This window comes from Mobula birostris, chromosome 21 (genome assembly GCF_030028105.1).
Source record: "Mobula birostris isolate sMobBir1 chromosome 21, sMobBir1.hap1, whole genome shotgun sequence".
Classification (NCBI taxonomy): domain Eukaryota; kingdom Metazoa; phylum Chordata; class Chondrichthyes; order Myliobatiformes; family Myliobatidae; genus Mobula; species Mobula birostris.
Genome location: NC_092390.1, coordinates 52,140,047 through 52,155,992, shown reverse-complemented (window position 1 = coordinate 52,155,992; position 15,946 = coordinate 52,140,047). Strand labels below are relative to the sequence as shown.

The following is a 15,946-nucleotide window of genomic DNA, read 5'->3' as shown; positions in this document are numbered from 1 at the left end:
ACAGGGAGGCATGAGACAGAATTCTTTCACCCCGTTAACTAAAGAAAATGGAGGAAAATGAGGCAGCATTCATATCATCAGAAGAAAACTGTCCAGTTTTTAATCTATTTAAATTACCTTAGAAAAATAATTGAGCAGGTTTCATTAAAGATCTGTAATGTGCCCTGTACTGATTTTTCATGTATTTAAGCTAACAGATAAAATATAGAGTGGGATCCTCTGTGTCTGTATTATGTGAGCACAAGCAATGCAATAATTTTTGAGGTAGAAGCAATAAATAACACTCCAGAAATGCACATTAATAATTTTGTATGTTTTGTTGGTGAATGACACCATCAGTACAAGATTTCAGTCCCTCAGCTCGTAACAATGTATTTTGCAGGTTCACTTGCTGTTGTGATACCTGATTTTAAAGTAGTTCATTCTACTACCACTGTGAACTAAAAAGTCTTGGGATGGCTCTGGGTGATGAAGGTTGATTTGTGCAGCCATGGCCAATGACACCTTGTCATCTTTCTACACGCAATCCAGACATATGATAAAATGTATTTATCAACCAAGGTAATGACAAAGCACACCCAAAAGCTGCGTGGAGCCATGGTTTAGATTCCTGAATCGATTTGGTGGAGTCCTACAATGTAATATGCTAGAACCTTAGAGATTGCAATAGAATGCAGCATATCTTTGCTTTAAGGAGTGACCTTTTCTAACAAACAAGCAGAAATAGGTCCACTAAAACAACTAGAAAAGCAGTAGCAATCCGAGAAAACTGACGTCATTACCAGCTGGAGGACACATTTGAGACGCTCTTGTACAGAGGCATCACTTAACTGACACAAATAGTTACCTTTCAAAAGTTGGTATCTACCTGGGTCCCTTTCAAAAACCCCAAGCAATTCTGTTCTTCTCTGGAAATTCTCTCCTGGGATTTGGCCTTAACTTGACTTAATTAAATTTGTCGAGTTACTGATTCTACTTGACACCTCCCCAAATTGCAATACCACCCACAAGCACTGATTGAATATACCTCTAATTAATGATATTGTTCCAAAATTAAGAAGAGAAATTCTGACAAGCAATACTATATTCTTATTCCATGGACTAACAAGGCAATTTTGTACCCCCCATTGCATCATCTAGCAAACCTCATCCCTTCCACACCAATACTCCTACCACAGATATTCCCTTGTTGATGACCCTAGCTCTAGTTACTTTAACCATAAAATAACCTAAGCACTGACCATTTGCCATCTTTTATTTGCTACAACACTATGCCCTAACCCAGCATATGCCTGCCTGCCAGAGGCTTACCTGATCCTCCTCAGGGAAGAGGCTTGACTGTTCAAAATCTATGCAGGAGTGCACAGTGCCATCCAGCTGTAAGCCCATGAATAAATCTATTACTGGCAAACAAGCAACTTCTAGAGAACATGCTTCTGGAACTGACCAGATGTGCTGTGATGCTTTTTTTGGCTCAGTATTTGTTGACAATCCTCCATTTATTACAGCAGGTTAAGAGGAAAATGTGGAATGTCTCAGTGATACTCATATTTTTGTTTAAATGATTGTTATTTTCCAAAATGTGTACAGGTACATACATAGACTCTTTAAGGTTGTCAAAGCTAGGGGAGATAATGGGAATAAGCTCCCACTACCTATTAAATGCTCCAAACGGCAGTCAAGTCCAGCTCCTAAACTACATACGTGGCTTAGCTACTAAGCCCAGCAGAATTATTTCTACTGACAGAAGGAGCAAAGCCTAAGATTGGTGCCTTAAAACCAGTTGCTTCAGGCAGTTGGGGCTCACCAGCTGTGTTGGCAGCTCATCTTGGAACAGAAAAATTCTGAACTCAAACCTCTGCTACCTTGCAGCTGTATTTACTCACAGGGAAGGCTTCGGGAGTAAACCCCGAGGAAAAATCTGGAGCTGGGATCCCTAAGGTAGTCCTACGTTGAGTTCAACGCTGACTGGCAACTCCTACAACACCACTGGTGCCAAACTGTATTGATCTCTGCTGTTCCTTCAGATTCATCAGCTGTGTGGAGAGGAGGAGCCTGCTGCAAGGGTAACAGCTTGCTCTCCATATTGTACTGCCCTGACTTGCATATCATGTAGACAGCTAGGACACAACATCCATGGTCAATCCTGACCAATGGAAGGCCTCAACAGGTACATAATACGGAGGCATCAAGCTGCTGCAAAGACTCCTTTATTTCACACTAAAATGTGGTTTCTTTTAGCAAAGGTGTAATTCTTATAGCAGCATTAACATATTTACCTCAAAATCACAATTTGGTTTTTGGAGTGATTTTAACATTGCCAGAATATGACCAGGAAACGTCAACAAAGCTATTAATGTCAGTGCAAACTGGATTATTTTGTAAACCAGTTTGCTGTGTTGAAGCCTCAATATATCTTTCATGTTTAACAGTATTAAATCTCAGAATGACATTACACTGTCACACTTCAGTGGAGCATTATGAGAAATTACAAGTCATTCTGTTACTGGACTCCTTACAACAATGTATTCTGCATGCGAGATTTCATTTTATTTTATCATGAGCACACTCTTGGTAAAAGCTGGGTTTAACATAGGTCATTATGTTTCACAAAGATTTACAGCTGGAATGTTAGTTCTCAAGCATTGCAATTTGCTCATAAATCTCTATGTTGTGGTATAATGGATTTATAGCACCATCTACTAAGCTTCACTTTTTGGCAGGATACTTCTGAGAGGTTAATAGTTACCTGTCCAAGGAAGCAACTAAGTGACTTACAGAGAACCCACAAATATATGTTATAAAACTTCAAATCAGACTGCTAGCAAGGATCAACTGTTGTGAAATTAGTTCACAGGTTATTCAATTCTACTTGAACTGATACCAGAATAAAACTATTTAATGTGTCCATTAGGAATCAGTTATTTTATAGAAGTTCTTATTTCTAAGAAACATGACATTTGTGTACATCAATTGAAGACTGACAGATTATATGCGATTATAGTTCAAGTCCCTGAATGTGACTCCTAAACCGGAGTGATTTAGTCATGTAATGCACATCAATCTATTAATGGAAGGTGAAAGCTAGGTCAAGAGGCATTCCACATCTTTGGATGAATGTGATTAAGTAATAGTGATCACTATCTATAACAGAAAGACCAATTTATAATTGTGTCTAACATCACTCCTCACTTATTTGTTTTTATTTGCTTCTTGAAATCCATGTACCGATCTAAATTTGAGATTAAGATTGGAGACTGTTTTCAGATATAAAAAAAACAATTCTGGAGGTGTAACTAAGGTCACATACAAACCATGTCATTATTTCCCTATGCCTTCTCTTTACGGTCAATTGAATGAGGACTTGAATTAATTACAATATGGTGACCTTCACGGTATATCAAAAGTTTATATTCAGAATGGAAAAAATTAAAAAAACCTAAATAAACAATATAAAGGCCTACCTGTGGCGAATAACCTGCAAGGGCCCAGATATATCCAGTAGTCAAATTCCTCTGATGTGAAAATTCAAGTTCATCTGTCTCATCTCTATTCACAGCAATATGTACACAGCCTTGATAGTCACCTATCAACCGCTGTCCTCCATGTAGGTCCAAAATGTCCCATGTGCCAATTTTACCAAGTGCCATCCTCAAGTCATTGATGTGACGGAATGATAAGTGACCTAAACATGCAATGAGGAAAATAAAGTGCAAAAATCAGAATTTTAAGAACAGGAAGTTCATTTAATTCTAATCTGTTTATCCTATATATGTTTCCTGGATAACTTTAAATCTTAATATACAGTGGATTCTAATGAATTGGGACATATCAGGACCAGGATATTTTGGCCCAGTTAAGCGGTTGCCACAATTAGCTGAAGTTTTATGGAAATAATTAAAAAGGTATATAAAAAAGACAAACTACCCTTTAAATGAGAAACAAATAGTGTATTTAAATGAAGTACAGAAGAACTTGGAACACTATCATTACTACTACAGTACTATAAAACTGTGTTTTAGATTCTAATTGTTATCGACAGAGGAATTCATCCAGTGCACCTGTATACTGTCACATTCTTTTGATTGACTGTAAGTGAACAAAATAAACGGAGACACCTACTGCAGATAATGGACTGCCTTCATACAATGCTATTGACAATTGCGTTTTCAAATCTTCACTGTCATTGTAACATTCAAGATGACTGCCGAAACCTTCAAATTTTTCATGGTACCTAACTTGTTGAAGTAGTGAAATCATTTCATTTTCACTTCTGGCATTTCCAGGTCTGAATGCTTGAAACCACAATAAGAAAAACAGTTCTAAATTGTCTTACAGTTTATTTCTTGCCAACTATCAGTGACAAAAATCACTGCTTTTTGAAAACAAGCACGTGCAACAGATGCTATGCAAAAACTGTAGTGTCTAATGGTCACAGAAGTGTATGCATATTACACTAGTTAGAAACTGTTTGACAACAGTCTCCTGCCCCAGTTACGAGGCATAATGTCTCAAATAAACAAAGGGAGTCTCAGCTATTTTCTCAATTAGTTTTCGTTCTTTAAGTGTGGCCCCAAATAAGCAGCGGCCCTGATTAACCAATGGCCCAATTAACTTCCTTTGATATTCAATCATCTTGCTATATTATCTGCTGTACTCTTGTTATTTAAGAAATTTGAAATATAATTAGGGTTATGCTCCAGACAAATGTTAATTTCATTTATTGCATTTCTAGTCAGTATACTGTGTCATGAAGTCTAGCACAGAATCACATCTATTTTCTGAATGACTACTTGGCAAATTGATAGTACATTATGCCTTTTCTGTAGATTTACAAACATTAGCATCTATGATAAAAAAAAAGTCCTTAAAAGATTGTCTATATTTCCCTTATAATAAACATTAACAGATGGCATTTAGTACAAATTCTAATGATACAATATAAAAGACTTTTAAATACATATATACTTCTGTTTTGTAGAGCAAGAGAAAAGATTATTAGCAAGTACAATACCACAACAGTACAAGCCCACCTTCTAAATAATAGACAATGGAATTTGAAATAAGGAATATTTGCTGTATTTGTGAAAAGTTAAGATGAACACCATTTTGCATAGTATAGAAAGTATATCATATGAACTGTAATATCAGAAACTTATCACTGGTAAGCTGAGCCACTATATTCTCTGTAATAAAGCAATTTTTTTTTAGAAAAGGATATCCAGAAATAATAAATTCCTAGCTGAAGCACTCTCTATTCTTTTAAATAAAATCTGATAGCAGGAGGCAGTTTCAATTTTCTTGGTCACTTTTAGTCAAGATATGTCTTATGGGGATGGCCTTCAGTTACTCAATTCAGCAGTGCAAATAATAAGTGCTTGAAATTAGTCTGCTGGCAAAACCAAAAACAGCCTACACTAACAGAATATCCAAACTGAACAAAAATTCTTAAAGGAAATGGCTTATGCCTGGCTTGCTGGAAGCCTCCTAAACTGCTGTATGTTGTTGCTGTTGTTGAGTGCCGTCGACTCATAGATAGTGTAGTTGTCCACATGGTTTTCGTGGCAGATACGAAAGTAGTTTGCCAAGCCTTTTATCTGCACAGATACCATTGTCGCTTATGATAAGACCCGGCTGGATTCAAACTCAGAACCATCTACCTTGAAGGCCAATTCTGATGCCATTACACCACGAACTGGTCCAGAACATCTTGGCCCAATGAAGCTGCTGCCACAATTGGCTGAAGTTTGTAATTTAAAAAGTATATAAAAAAAAAGACAAACTACAATTTAAATGAGAAACAAATTATGTATTTAAATGAAGTACAGAAGTACTTCATTACTATCATTACTACTACATTATTATAAAAGTGTGTTTTAGTTTCTAATCGTTATCGATGAAGAAATTTATCCAGTGCACCTGTATGCTGCCGCGTTGTTTTGATTGACTGTAAGTGAACAAACTAAGTGCAGACACCTACTACAGATAATGGTCTGCCTTCATACAATATTATCAATGATTGTATCCTCCAAGTCTTCACTTTCATTGTAACATTCAAGGTGGTTGCCAGTACCTTGAAATTTGTCATTGTACCTAACTAGACTTAATTTTCACTTCTGGCATCTCCAAGTCTGAATGTTTGAAACCACAATGAGCAGTTTATACACACTTGTTCCACTCAATTGGTGGTATATACAACTTCAGTTTGAGTAATCTGAGACTCTTCCGATTTTTGCGAGGTTAGTGAAGGTTTTGAAGAGCATACCATTATCATGCTCAGCTACTAAGAATTGGAGTGATTCATCTTATTTTATTTGCCATAACATTTTTGTGGCTATCTGTTCAAATGAGTGGCTTGCATAGACACTTTAGACAGAAGTTAAGACTCAGCTGAATTGTTCTGGGTTTGAAATCATATCTAACAAAGCAACTGGGTTTTTACAATTCTCCAAATGTTTCATTACACACACTTCTTTTCCCAGAATTATTTGGGGCAAATGAACCAAGCTTCTCAGCTACCACAGAAAGATTTAAATTTGTATATCAAGATAATCGTTAAGTCACTAGGCTGCTCACATAACCACCATGGTTAATTATGCATTATTTCATTTTATCTTAGCAGTCATAATTTTGTTATTTTTTAAATATTGCTTTCCTTATTAGAATTAGTATTTTGGGGGTAATGTATTGTATTAATTACACATTGAAATTTTTACCTATCCTCAAATTTCAAATACTTCTGATAATATTTAGAGATTTATTTCAATTTTAGACTAATTGAAAATCTAACAAGGTGAAGTGAGATTAGTGAGACCCTAAAGCAGTGTGTACTCTTTATAAAGCGCTTTCATATTAGTCTCTATTGTACTATGTAAGCAGTAAAATAAATTAAATTTGCTGCAGTACTCACCAGACAACCAATGTGGTATAAAAACGTTGGTCATCCATGACATATAACCTTCCTTGAAAGAACAAATAAAGGATTCAACTTCGTGTGGAGCTATGATCTCATTTATCTGTGACATTTCCGGGTCCAGTTCACATACAGGATTCAGAAAGACTACTCGTGGGAAGAAGGCGCTTTGGCGAAGGCACACACCATTTTTCATTAAGTGATTCCACAAATTTAGTGTTTTCTTCTATGGAAGATTGCAAGAGAAGGCAAGTGAGTAATAGGAAGTGGGCTTAGAACATAAAAAAAACACAAAAAGATAGCTTAATAGGGCTTTCAAAATAAAGGAGAGATATCATTTATGTATGCATACCAAATTACAAGTTAAAAATAACAGATCCAAGGTGTAAATGCAAAACCAAGACTAGGAATAGTACAATAGAATAGTGCACTGAGATCCAAGCATCAACCCAGATTAATAGCAGGGAAACCTTGTGGCTCTAACTTTTGTAGATGGAAAATGAACTTGGGCAATCTTAATCCTATTCTTAATGCATATGATTCCAGAGATCAAAATCATATAGTTCGGGTGCCCAAGATATTTGGACAGTATTGTATTTTGTTAACATGGGGTGGAGAATGAGTTTGTAAATCCGACAGGAGCAAATGATGTTGGGAATAGTGAGGGTGGAGCACAACAGGAGGGGTGAAGGACAGGTGGAAGAGTAGGAGCGCTGGGGCTGGTGTGGGTGGAGACACACCCAACACTGAGACACCAGGCAAGGTCATTTGATTCCAAACAATTGGTTTATTGATCAGAATGTCTCTCTGGTGTTTCCCACTAACTCACCCCGACCCAGTCTCAGTCTACAATTAAACCCATATCAGTATCAGGTTGATCATCACTCACTTATATCATGAAATTTGTTTTTTTTTGCAGCAGCAACAGTGCAATGCAATAGATAAAATGTACTACAGTGCTGAGCAAAAGTCTTAGGTACCCTAGCATGATCTTGGAGATCTAGGTCAAAATAGACTTCATTATGTCTTAAGAACATGACCAAGTGGCTCACATTAGAACAGTAAGTACATGCCATGGCTATATCAATCACTGCTGTCCAGAGAATCAGATCTGATAGAGTAATTCCTGAATAAATAATGAATCTAGATGAATCTGTGATAAGATGCCGAAGGCTAAAAAATACTACGTTGTTTAGCACTTTTGCAGAACAATAGCATAAACGTTATTTATATGTAGTCACCTATTTTAGTGCAAAGCTTGAAGACAAATGAATATTTTCTTTTTGAATGTAGAATCAGCACAAGGTTACAAGCATAAATGTGTTCTTCTGTGTATAGCACATCATGATGAACAAACAAAAATCAATTGAAAGACACGAAACAAGCTCCTCAATGGGTCAGTTAGTTTATCACGTCTTACATCAGAAACTAGAGCACAATTCCTGTTTGTCTGATTATTTTGATCCTTAATCATATTTATAATAACAAAATATACCTCCTGAAATTAATTATGAGCATATTCATGACCATTATTCAACAAAAACACAAGTGATTATGGTTAAAGACTTCAATTGCCTGGATGACCTTGAAAAGGGAGTAACAACCATAATCACAAAAATAACTTGCATATGACAGGATAAGGGATCAGTTTATACCATATGACCAGCACATGGAGAAAGGCATCAGATGAGCAATGTCTCTAAGATGTTCTTTCAGGAGGCAGGTTTGTTTTGGAACTGTAGAGTACTGATCATTACATCATTACTACATATATCAGATTTCAGTTTAATTTTAGTATGTAAACAACATTTCTTAGAAGCTTCCTTACTTTCATTGCAATAAAGAAGATATGAAAAAGCAATTAAAATGATAGGCATGATAAACGTCAAATATTAACTCTTTGTAATTCACAGGTTTTTTTTATACAGCGTAATTAAACATACGCAGTGCCTTAAAAAAGTACTCAGCCCCCACAACTGTTGTCACATTTTACTGTCTCAATTCCTAAATTTAAAATATGTTGAAGTAGGATTTTTGAGCTAATCTACCAAACATTGTGCATCATGTCAAATCAAAAGAAAAATTCCAAAGCTTGTCAACAATTTGCTAAAAATTTAAAACCAAAATTGTGAGGCTGAGAAAGTATTCATCCCTTTGTAATTATAGTCATAGTCATACTTTATTGATCCCGGGGGAAATTGGTTTTCGTTACAGTTGCACCATAAATAATAAATAGTAATAAAACCATAAATAGTAATATGTAAATTATGCCAGTAAATTATGAAATGTCCAGGACCAGCCTATTGGCTCAGGGTGTCTGACCCTCCAAGGGAGGAGTTGTAAAGTTTGATGGCCACAGGCAGGAATGACTTCCTATGACGCCCTGTGCTGCATCTCGGTGGAATGAGTCTCTGGCTGAATGTACTCCTGTGCCCAACCAGTACATTATGTAGTGGATGGGAGACATTGTCCAAGATGGCATGCAACTTAGACAGCATCCTCTTTTCAGACACCACCGTCAGAGAGTCCAGTTCCATCCCCACAACATCACTGGCCTTACCAATGAGTTTGTTGATTCTGTTGGTGTCTGCTACCCTCAGCCTGCTGCCCCAGCACACAACAGCAAACATGATAGCACTGGCCACCACAGACTTGTAGAACATCCTCAGCATCGTCCGGCAGATGTTAAAGGACCTCAGTCTCCTCAGGAAAGAGACGGCTCTGACCCTTCTTGTAGACAGCCTCAGTGTTCTTTGACCAGTCCAGTTTCTTGTCAATTCGTATCCCCAGGTATTTGTAATCCTCCACCATGTCCACACTGACCCCCTGGATGGAAACAGGGGTCACCGGTACCTTAGCTCTCCTCAGGTCTACCACCAGCTCCTTAGTCTTTTTCACATTAAGCGGCAGATAATTCTGCTCACACCATGTGACAAAGTTTCCTACCGTAGCCCTGTACTCAGCCTCATCTCCCTTGCTGATGCATCCAACTATGGCAGAGTCATCCGAAAACTTCTGAAGATGACAGGACTCTGTGCACTTAACTACTCCAAATGTGTTCAGGCAATATATTACCTTACCAACTCACCCAATTCGTTAATGTTGAAAATTGGAGGATCACCTGTTTTCAATGAATTCATAAGAATAAATACCCTTTCTCTCTGTAAGGTCCACCAGTATGGTGGATTTTCAACAGACCAAACCAAAATGAAGACAAAAGAGCATTCAAATCGTCAGAATCGGAGTCATGTTTATTATCACTAGTACGCAATGTGAAATTTGAATTTGTTAACTTAGCAGCAGTAGTACATGATAATATAGAAAGAAAAAATAAGTTAATCAATTACAGTAAGTATATATAGATTTAAAATTCTGCAAAAACTGAAATAGTATTTTTTTAAAAAGTGAGGTAGTGTTCATGAGCTCACTGTCTATTTAGGAATCATATGGCAGAGGGGAAGAAGCTTCCTGAATTGCTGAGTGTGTGCCTTCAGACTTCTGTACCTCCTTCCTGATGGTAACATTGAGAAAAGTGGATGGGAACCGGTATGCTAGAGCTGAGGATGAGCCAGCAGGTTTACAAGTAGATGATGGATGTAACATGAATGTAAGGAAGGACAAGCCAATGATTGGGTACAAATGCAGATAGAGCAAAGAGTTAAATTGTACCACAGATGCAAAATTCAAAAGGGCGAAGAATGCAGGAAAGCTGCTGTATTTAAATGTGCGAGGCATTCAGGATAAGGTAGACGATTTGTTGCACAATGAGAGACTGGTTGGTATGATGTTGTGGGCATCACTGAGTTGTGGCTGAATGAAGTCCATAACTGAGAGTTTAACATCAAAGAATAAACTTTGTACCAAAAGGACAGGCAGGAAGGCATAGGCGGTGGTGTGTCTCTGTTGGTACAAGATGGAATTACATCTTTAGAAAGAGGTGAGATAGGGTCAGAAAATGTTGAATTTTTATGGTGGAGTTAAGAAACTGCAAGGGTGAAAAAGAAACATTATGGGAATCATACATAGGCCTCCAAATGGTAGCCAAAATGTGTGGTTGAGATTGCAAAGGGAGCTGCAAAAGGCTTGTAATAAGGATAATGACACAATTGTAATGGGGGACTTTAATATGCAAGGGGATTGGGAAAATCAGGTTGGTGTTGGATCACAAGAGAGGGAATTTGTTGAATGCTACGAGATGACTTTTTAGCGCAGCTTGTGCTTGGGCCTACTCACGGAAAGGTTATCTTAGACTGAGTGTTCTGTAATAACCCAGATCTTATTAGGGAGCTTAATGTAAAGGAGCCTTTAGGAGACAGTGATCATAATATGATTGAATTCACTGTGCAATTTGAGAGGGAGAAGCACAAGTTAGATGTCTCAGCATCGCAATGGAATAAAGGGAATTACAGAGACACAAGAGAGGAGCTTGCCCAAGAAGATTGGAGAATGATACTGGCAGGGATGGTAGCAGAACAGAGATGGCTGAAGTTTCTAGTAATAGTTCAAAAGGTGCAGGATAAATATGTCTCACAGAAGAAGTTGTTCTCAAATGACAGGGGTAGCCAACCGTGGCTGACAAGGGAAGTCAAGGACTGCATAAAAGCCAAGGAAAAGACATACAAAGCAGCAAAAGTGAGTGGGAAATTGGATGATTGGGAAGTCTTTAAAATCCAATAAAAGGCAACTAAAAAAGATACAAGAAGGTAAATGATGAAATATGAGAGCAAACTAGCCAATAATATAAACCAAGAGTTTTTTCAGTAATATAAAGAGTAAAAGGGAGGTGAGAGTTCATATTGGACCACTGGAAAATGATGCTGGTGAGGCAGTAATGGGGAGGGGGGGGGCGCAAAAAAAAAGGCAGATGACCTTTGCATCTATCTTCACTGTGGAAGACACTAGCAGTCAGCCAGAGGTCTGCGAATGTCAGGAAGCAGGAGAGAATGCTAAAAATTGCTAGTCAAAGGTCTTAAGCTGGACAAGTCACCTGGACTAGATGGACTACATCCCAGAGTCCTGGGAGAGGTTGCTGAAGTGATAATGGATGCATTGGTCATCTTTCAAGAATCACTTGATTCTGGCATGTTCCCAGAGGACTGGAAGATTGCAAATGTCACTCCACTCTTTAAGAAGGGAGGAAGGCAAAAGAAAGGAAATTATAGGCCAGGTAGCCTAACCTCAGTGGTTGGGAAAGTGTTGGACACTATTATTAAGGATGAGGTTTTGGGGTACTTGGAGGCTAATGAAAAAATAAGTAAAAGACAGCATGGTTTCTGTAGATAGAAATCTTGCCTGACAAATCTGTTATTGAGATCTTTGAGGAAGTAACAAGCAGGGTATACAAAGGAGAGGCAGTGAATGACACTTGGATTTTCAGAAGGCATTTGATAAGATGCCATGTACGAGGCTGCTTAACAAGATAAAATCCTATGGTGTTGCAGGAAAGATACTGAAATGCTTAGAGGAATGGCTGGCAGGCAGGAGGCAGCGAGTGGGAATAAATGGGGCTTTTTCTGTTTGGCTGCCTTTGACCAGTGGTGTTCCTCAGAGGTCAGTATTGGGACTGGTACTTTTCACATTTTTACTGTTCTTGATAATGGAGTTGATGGTTTTGTGGAAAAAGTTTGCAGATGATACAAAGATAGGTGGAGGGGTAGGTAGTGCTGAGGAAGCAAGGTGACTGCAGCAGGACTTGGACCATCTGGAAGAATGGACGAAAAAGTGGCAGATGAAATACAGTGTTGGGAAATGTATGATAATGCACTTTGGTAAAAGGAACAATAGTGCGTACTATTATCTAAATGGGAAGAAAATTCGAACATCAGAGGTGCAGAGGGATTTAGGAGTCCTCGCACAAGACTCACAGCAGGTTAATTTATAGGTTGAGTCTGTGGTAAAGAAAGCAAATGCCATGTTGGCACTTATTTCAAGGGGAATAGAATATAAAAGCAAGAAAATAATGCTGAGTCTTTACCAGACACAAGTCAGGCTGCACTTGGAGTATTCTCAACAATTTTGGGCCCCTTATCTCAGAAAGGATGTACTGTCATTGGAGAGAGTCCAGAGGAGGTTCACGAAGATGATTCTGGGAATGAAGGGGTTAACATATGAGGAATGTTTGGCATCTTTGAGCCTGTACTCACTGGAATTTAGAAGGATGTGTGGGGATCTCATTGAAACCTACTGAATGTTGAAAGGACTAGATCGGGTGGATGTGGAGAGGATGTTTCCTATGGTGGAGGTATCCAAAACTTCAGGGCAACTCTCAGAATTGAGGGGCAATCTTTCAGAACACAGGAATTTCTATAGCCAGAGAGTAGTGAATCTGTGGATTGCTCTGCCACAGGTTGTGGTGGAGGCCAAGTCCTTGGGTATACTTAAGGTGGAAGTTCCTCTCACCCCAACCCTCTCTTCTCCACTGACACTACCAGCCTCCCTCCCCCCTCTGATCACAGCTCTCATCTGTACCGGATCTTTACCATCCCCTCTGACTTTCAACTCTCTGAGGCAGAGCGCTCTGTCCTCAGTAAGGGCCTTACCTTTGTCCCCCTTCGCCCTCAGCTCAGCGAGTTCTGCGTGCGCCATGATGCTGAACTTTTCTTTCGCCGGCTCCGTCTTCGAGCCTACTTCTTCGGCAAGGACTCTCCCACCCCCACCGATGACCCCTTCTCCTCTTCATGGACACCCCGCTCTGGATCTCTTTATTGCTAACTGCCGACGGGACATCAACCATCTCGACTTCACCATGCCTTGTTCCAATTCCAACCTCACTCCTTCCAAACGCTCTGCTCTCCACACCAATCCTAACCTTACTATAAAATCCGCAGATAAGGAGGGCGCTGTTGTAATCTGGCGTACTGACCTCTACCTTGCCGAGGCACAGCGACCAATTGCTGATACCTCCTCTTATTTACCCCTCGATTATGACCCCACTAAGGAGCACCAGGCCATTGTCTTCCACACCCTCACCAACCTTATCAGCTCTAGGGATCTCCCATTCACTGCCACCAACCTCATAGTTCCCACACCCTGCACTTCCTGTTTCTACCTCCTATCCAAGATCCACAAATCTGTCTGTCCAGGTAGACCCATTGTCTCAGCTTGCTCCTGCCCCACCGAACTAACTTCTGCATACCTCGACACTGTTTTATCCACCATTGTTCCCTTCCCACCTATGTTCGTTACACTTCTCACGCTCTGAATTTTTTCAATGATTTTAAGTTCCCTGGCCCCCACCGCTTTATTTTCAACATGGATGTCCAGTCCCTATGTACCTCCATCCCCCACCAGGAAGGTCTCAAAGTTCTCTGCTTCTTTTTGGATTCCAGACCTAACCAGTTCCCCTCTACCACCACTCCCCGCCATCTAGTGGAATTAGTCCTTACTCTTAATAATTTCCCCTTCCTCCACCATCAACTCTGCTCTCAAACTCATCTCTCCCCTTTCACACACATCTGCTCTCACCCCATCCTCCCGCCACCCCACTAGGGATGGGGTTCCCCTTGTCCTCACCTACCACCCCACCAGCCTCCTGGTCCAAAATATAATTCTCCGAAACTTCCGCTACGTCCAACAGGATCCCACCGCCAAGCACACCTTTCCCTCCCCCCCACTTCTGCTTTCTGCAGGGATCGCTCCCTACACGACTCCCTTGTCCATTCGTCCCCCCCATCCCTTCCCACCAATCTCCCTCCTGGCACTTACCCTTGTCAGCGGAACAAGTGCTACACATGCTCTTACACTTCCTCCCTCACCACCATTCAGGGCCCCAGACAGTCCTACCAGGTGAGGCGAGACTTCACGTGAGCCAGCTGGTGTGATATACTGCGTCCGGTGCTCCCTTCTATATATATTGGTGAGACCCAACCTAGACTGGGAGACCGTTTCGCTGAACACCTATGCTCTGTCCACCAGAGAAAGCAGGATCTCCCAGTGGCCACACATTTTAATTCCACGTCCCATTCCCATTCTGATATGTCTATCCATGGCCTCCTCTACTGTCAAGATGAAGCCACACTCAGGTTGGAGGAACAACACCTTATATTGCATTTCCTCCGTCTCCACCGCATCCGCTCTCAGGATGAGGCTTTTCATTCTAGGACGAGGGAAATGTCTTCCTTTTTAAAAGAAAGGGGCTTCCCTTCCTCCACTATCAACTCTGCTCTTAAATGCATCTCCCCCATTTCACATACATCTGCTCTCACTCCATCCTCCCGCCACCCCACTAGGAATAGGGTTCCCCTGGTCCTCACCTACCACCCCACCAGCCTCCGGGTCCAACATATTATTCTCCGTAACTTCCGCCACCTCCAACGGGATCCCACCACTAAGCACATCTTTCCCTCCCCCCCCCGCATTCCGCAGGGATCGCTCCCTACACAACCCCCTTGTCCATTTGTCCCCCCCATCCCTCCCCACTGATCTCCCTCCTGGCACTTATCCGTGTAAGCGGAACAAGTGCTACACATGCCCTTACACTTCCTCCCTTACCACCATTCAGGGCCCCAAACAGTCCTTCCCAGTGAGGCAACACTTCACCTGTGAGTCGACTGGGGTGATATACTGCGTCCGGTGCTCCCGATGTGGCCTTTTATATATTGGCGAGACCCGACGCAGACTGGGAGACTGCTTTGCTGAACATCTACGCTCTGTCCGCCAGAGAAAGCAGGATCTCCCAGTGGCCACACATTTTAATTCCACATCCCATTCCCATTCTGACATGTCTATCCACGGCCTCCTCTACTGTAAAGATGAAGCCACACTCAGGTTGGAGGAACAACACCTTATATTCCGTCTGGGTAACCTCCAACCTGATGGCATGAACATCGACTTCTCTAACTTCCGCTAGGCCCCACCTCCCCCTCGTACCCCATCTGTTACTTATTTTTATGCATACATTCTTTCTCTCACTCTCTTTTTTCTCTCTCTGTCCCTCTGAATATACCTCTTGCCCATCCTCTGGGTGCCCCCACCCCCCCCCCGTCTTTCTTCCCGGACCTCCTGTCCCATGATCCTCTCGTATCCCCTTTTGCC

At 40.5% G+C, this 15,946-nt stretch overlaps 1 protein-coding gene across 3 annotated transcripts in view; it reads right to left on the bottom strand.

Moving 5' to 3' along the window:
• LOC140185972 (uncharacterized) overlaps window positions 1–15,946 on the bottom strand; it is a 176,200-nt gene that overhangs the window by 118,341 nt on the left and 41,913 nt on the right. For 2 of the 3 annotated variants that reach the window (XM_072239785.1, XM_072239783.1), the window contains exons 5-6: window positions 6,911–7,139; window positions 3,465–3,685 (exon numbers count right to left, since the gene is read on the bottom strand). In XM_072239785.1, the coding sequence (XP_072095886.1) occupies window positions 3,465–3,685; window positions 6,911–7,139 (450 nt within the window). The remainder of the gene's footprint in view (window positions 1–3,464; window positions 3,686–6,910; window positions 7,140–15,946) is intronic. The other variant, XM_072239786.1, reaches the window with a different exon arrangement.